Raw genomic sequence first — 6,000 nt, forward strand, 5'->3', positions numbered from 1 at the left:
AAAAGTATTATTTAAAAAACCATGAGGCATGCTAAACCATGGCAATTGTGACTTACAGTTTGGCACACACTTACTTGAAAATTGAAGCTGTACATGTATATGACAACATGGATGGGTTGCATAAAACTGCATAATGTAACAGAATGTTTTTTTAACTGCAACAGAAGCAAATTCTTCTGTAACTACCCAGACATACACATGCAAATATTGTGTCTTTCACCCTGATTAAAACCCTTTGAAACCTGGCATTAAATTACTTACAATGTATTACCAATAAGGCTTTCAATGATTTATAAATATTTCCATGATAAACCTCAAACATTCACATAATGCCTTAAATGTGTATATTAAAAGGTTTTGAAACTGGAATGGCACACAAGCTAAAAAGAAAAAAAATCTGGCAAACCTTTACTATTAACTACACTCTTAAATCTTCTGCTCAAGTTTTAGAAATAATTCTGCTTTTACTTTACTGTTATCATTAAAATAAGGCTTTAAGTTTCTTGGATAAATGAAAAGTTACCCAGAGAGATAAAATTCCAATGTTTTTTGTTTTCCCTAGTGTTGCAAATTAATTTATACTTTGTATTATTTACACGGGGCGAGGGAAAAAGACCTTCAGCACTGCCTGCACTGCACCTCTTTACCTGCTGCTCGGACAGACAATGCCATATCACAGTCTTACTTCATCTTGAAGCCAATTAAAATTTTTGTCCCCACTTCCAGACAAAGGCTGCTCCCAAACATCAAGCTGACTGTAACCATCAGAGTGTGAAGGCTAAATTTACGCATACATGCATTATTTCCACTCAGTCTGTCTCATACATTGCTATTTCTGCAACTCTGTAACAACTCTGTTTTCTTTATAGATTGCTGACTACAGATGCCCTAGCCAATGTGGTAATAAACCCAAGATTTCCTTGACAGTGTGAGTTTCCCTGTGGGGAGGGAGGGGGGGAAGGAGGGAGATGCTACAGGGCTGGATGAGCAGCCCAGGCAAGTGTAAGCCAGTCCTCTGAACATTAAAGAAACTCCTTACATGCCAAAGGACATGGAGTAATTAATCATCTCAAAATCAGTCACATACATTTCCATTAATACCAGAAGGCCGTAACATATAAAAGTCATCTGAAGCCCATGTCAACCACTAATCTCCTATGAAATAAATAACATGTGTGTGGCAGCAGCAGAACCACGTGCACTTGCTCCCATCTCCTGTCAGCCTTGACCTGCTCTCATCCAGTGGCTGCAAGGCCACTGGGCTGGACCAGTGAAGCTCTCCTGAAGGCTCATTCTTCCACATATGAGAATGGACAGCTGGAGGCACGCAGTATCTCACAGAACACACACTTCAGCAAACTCTGACTGATAAATTCACTTTTGTTACTTACACAGTTACACAGAATTGTTGTCCAGCTTAGAGATACAGTAGTCATGGCTGCAAAGTGATAAACAGAGGCCTTGTGCTGGGTTGGATGTGCATTAGGTGCAGGGTTTATATAACAGCTTCCAAATTACACAGTAACCTCAGAAGACTGGGAAAAGACAACAAGGATCAAAATGGTCCCCTTGTGGAAAAATTATGCAATACTTATTGAATTTAATCCTCCAAGGGTGCATCTGCCCAAAGAAGAGACAATTTTTCCCTGAAACACATGCAAGATGGAGAGCCATAAAACTAAAGACCAAGCCACACAAGGCTGCAAGTAACCAATTTACAGAGCACGGAGTTTAGAGACAGCTTCCACCTTCTGTTCATACCAAAACAAGGGGCAGGAGGGCACCGAGATGCTACCCACTTCTCCAAACATTGCAACAAAATACCAATTGGTGTAGATGAATATACTGTTTTACAAAAAACATGAGAATGAAATCAAGAAATATAACCAAATACATCAAACTATCCCAGGAAATGCATACAAGCATGCAGAACTAGGAAAAAAAAAAAAAAAAAAAAAAAAAGAGTGCGCAGAAGCCTATACCAGAATTTTCCCTCATTTTACATGGTTAACCCAGGATTTTCCTAAGTGTGTGTACATTAAAAGTCTACTGAGATGTCTATTTTCATAGGTGCCACAAATAGCCTAATAAGAGCTGCATTTACAAATGCATAATACATGTCCTCATTTGGATACCAGAAAATACTCAGCTTTTTACTTTTTTCTTGTTATTTTGGTAGAAAATTTAGTTCTTTCCTCTGATGGAAAGAACATCGACATAGCGGCATGGGAATACCTGTGTCTCTCTGGATGCTTTAAGGCTTGCCTACACACAAGCATTACATTGCTACAGATAACATGCAAAAATAAAGCAACTCCATCGTTACACCTGAATTCACTCTGGTACAGAGCCACTGTTACATGGCACTTAAAAGTGCTGTTGTAATTCCCAAATAAGGTGAATATACTGTATAGTACAACTTCTACGCATTTTGCACTGCTACCCAAAAAGAGTGGTGCCACTACACAGCTGCAATTGTTTTGGGAGAAAAACACGCACATCTCATATTTCTCACTGAAACAGTCCTACGGACTAAAAAATTGGGTCTGGAGCCCGCCACACCATTCCAATACTAATGAAAGACTATGAACTTTATTTAAAAACTAAACACTTATTCTAATAAAATAAACACTTTAAAAAAAACCCTGAAAATACCAGTTATTTTAAGAATATGGAGACAACAGGACTGAAAAGGATTCAGTGCTGTTTACTCCTATTGAAAAAAAATGGAAAACATGCTACGATCTCTAAACCTTCCCACTCGAAGAATTAGGACAGAATTAGAAGATATTTCTGTAATGAAACAGAATGAACATGCTTATCACCTATTTCACAGAACAGCTTAAAAAGTTAAATGCTGCAAAATATGACAAAGCTCCTATTGCCCAATACACTGTTTGGGTGTGCACCTCACTCAGAAACCAACCTTACAACAGAACAAGGAAAATTATTCACTAGAATAACCTCATTCATTTCAACAGAATCCTCATGTGAATAAAGTTACTCATGCACACACACAGATAAGGAAGAGGCTATCAGACCCCCCCCAATCCACTATGCATGCTACCACAGCATTAGATGTGATCTGCTATGTCCCTCTCTAGCTGGTAGAAAGAGAGTGAGTAGGTGCTTGGCTCTCTCTCCCCGCTTAATGCACCTGCTAATGCAGCCGAGCTGGAAAAGGTACCCCAGGAAAAGAATGAGTGCCGTTTATTGAGTTCAGGGAACCAGGAAAACAAGTAGAGATTTGAAGTATGATTTCAAGTCATAACTGACTGTGCCGTGCTCCTCCACTCCTGTAACTGTACTGCTCTCAGGCTCAGCTGCAAGGTGCTAGCAGAGTTCATTGTGAAACACCTCACTCCAAACAGTCCCGCAGAAACTTGGACTTTGAAAGTATTTCTTCCTGTTCTCACTGAGAGAATGTTCTGTTTAACCCAGTGTTTTCTTAGAAGATCCATGTAACTATTGAACATTCTGGATTTTCTTTTTTTCAACACAGCCTCCATTGCAACTCACTTATCATATAGGCGCATGTTGTTCAATTCAAGCTGTTGATTAAATACGCTTAACGACACCGATAGTTCCTCAGAAAATATCATAGAGAGTGTTACATTTACAAAGGCATACAGCCAGCTGGCACAGAGTACTAAATGAAATAATCTTACACTTGAAATGTATTTTTAAAAGGAACTATAACTTCTCGGGCAATTATTTGTACTGCTTTCTGTATGAATATTCCAGCCCTGCATCCATGCATCTTACTGTGAAAGCAACGCTAATCTGCCATCACATTTACCTGTCTCCCTATCAAAACACAGTTTTCCACACATCACCTGGATAAACTTATTTTACTGTAACTCTGACAAGAGACGCACTTCCTTCTCGCAACCCCTGGAACAAGTGTTTACACACCGGGTGCTCAAGGAAGGGCAGACGTGTGTAGACACCGGGATTTTACTGATGCTGATGCAGCTGTGTAACCCCCCGGGTGAGCTCTCATCCCCCCGGGGCAGAGTCGTGCCCGACGGCCCGCGACCCCGCGGCGCAGACAGACCGGGACGACGGGATGGAGAGCCATAGAGCTCAGCATCCTGCCTCGGGGGCCGCGGGCGGCGCCCCGGCCGGCGCGGGGCCTGCGGGGCCGTCCCGGGTGCAGCACGCTGGAGAGCGCCGGGCCGAGCCCGCGGCAGCCCCGGCCCCGCCGCCCGGCCCGGCGCCCGCCGAAGTTTGCGCCGGGCGAGGTGCGAGGCGCCGGGGCCACCCCTCTCCCGCCCGCCGTGAGCCCCGCGCTAACCTGAAGTCGCTGTAGGGGTGGATGATCCAGAACCCCGCAGTTTTAACCCTTTCCTGCTCCTTCTCCACAGCCTTCTGGCTGCCGAACATGCGGAGGGAGAATTTGTTGACCCCCGGCTGCAGCATGGAGGTGAACTGCCGCTGCATGAAGCCGTACTGCCGCCGGGGTCCCTCGGCATCCTCGAAGCCCACCACGGGCTCCTCGCCCCCGCCGCCGTCCACTTTGAAGCACACCGAGTTGCCATGCTCCTTCACGCCGCCGCTGCCGGGGCTGCTCTGGGCTTTCTCCGCCGAGGCCGCCGGCTTGGCTGGGAAGGAGTTAGCGCTGCCGTCGTCCCGGCTGCCGGCGGAGGAGCTGCGCTTCCCAGCCTCCATGCTGCGGGGCGGGCGCACCCCAGCCGCGGGAGAGCGCGGGGAAGCCTCGCCGCCGCCGGTGCCCTTCAGCGGCGCGGCTGGGCTGTGCCGCCCTGAGCTGGGCTGGGCTGGGCTGGGCAAGGCTGGGCAGGGCAGGGCTGGGCTGGGCTGGGCTGAGCTCCGCGCCGCCGCGCCGCCCGGATCAGCAGCGCCGCCGGCTCGGAGCGCGCTCCGCGCAGGGCGGGCACCGCCGCCCCTCGCCCGCCCCCTGCCGGCGGCCCCGCTCCGCCTGACATTGAGCGCCGAGTCCTTGAGGGGCCGCGCGGCGAGGGGCCGGGGGCGAGCAAGGGCAGGGGACAGGGAGCAGGGGACAGGGCCCCCCGAGCGCCGGGCCCGCGCCTCCGCAGCAGCACAGGAACACGCGTAGGTGGGTGTTTCACCCTGGGCAAAGCAAGGTGCAAGGGATAGCGAGCGTGCCTGTGCGGCCCGAGCGAGAAACAGTGTCTGGGGTTGATGCAGTGAGGCGTTTCCACGGGCTCGGCGGTCCCTTGGGAAGCCTCTGTTGCTCCTCGTGGAGCAGGCGGACTGGGAGAGGGCAAGAGGCGGGGGTCTGCCTGGCTGTGTGCTCGAGGGGCGGCACTGGAAGTCGCGGAGGCGTTGAGGGTTCGTCCTGCTCAGAGTGCAGTGTGTGTCCGGCACGGGGGAACATCGGTGGACTGAGTGAGCAGGGAGGGTCGGCTGTTGAGGGGCATTCGTTTTCACAGACGAACCACATCGTTCCGGTTAGACACTCCCGCCAAGCGGCTCTTCCTTGTCCTTTAGCCTTGGGCGAACTGAAAACGGGCTACGTGACGTGAGAGATGCTGCGAGCACACCTGGACCGCCCAGGGATGCCGTTCCCGTCGGGAGGGCTATGCTGCCATGGGCACCTGCCTTTTCTGCCTGAAAGGCGTAAAATGGCAGGTGCTCCCGAATGCGTAGACAACCTTTTCACGTATGCCAAGAGGTGATTTGGCCTTTGTTTGCATGTCAGTAGGAAACTGGAGTCCACATTTAGTTTGCTCCACTTGACATTTAAATACATAAATTACAATTTAGAAGCTCCTAAAAAGCTGAAAAAAGCCATCAGACAGAAAGGAAACAGTGGATATTTCTAGCTTCCAGTACTCAGTATACACTCAAAGGAAACAGGGTATATATTGCCTTCAGTATCTCCACGGACATTGTCCTAGTGATTGCACATTATAACTGGGGAGCTGTGGGGTGAGGTAGGAGCTGAGAGAGCAAATGATAAGAAACTGTTTATTAACCATGAGCAAGGAGGAGTTTGGTCTCTGCTTCGAAAAGTAA

At 48.2% G+C, this 6,000-nt stretch overlaps 1 protein-coding gene across 1 annotated transcript in view; it reads right to left on the reverse strand.

Moving 5' to 3' along the window:
• HCN1 (hyperpolarization activated cyclic nucleotide gated potassium channel 1) overlaps nucleotides 1–4,671 on the reverse strand; it is a 192,607-nt gene extending 187,936 nt beyond the window's left edge. The window contains exon 1 of the mRNA XM_038125209.1: nucleotides 4,298–4,671. Within this exon, the coding sequence (XP_037981137.1) occupies nucleotides 4,298–4,671 (374 nt within the window). The remainder of the gene's footprint in view (nucleotides 1–4,297) is intronic.
• Between the last annotated feature and the right edge of the window lie 1,329 nt (nucleotides 4,672–6,000).

Source organism: Motacilla alba, chromosome Z (genome assembly GCF_015832195.1).
Source record: "Motacilla alba alba isolate MOTALB_02 chromosome Z, Motacilla_alba_V1.0_pri, whole genome shotgun sequence".
Taxonomy (NCBI): Eukaryota; Metazoa; Chordata; class Aves; order Passeriformes; family Motacillidae; genus Motacilla; species Motacilla alba.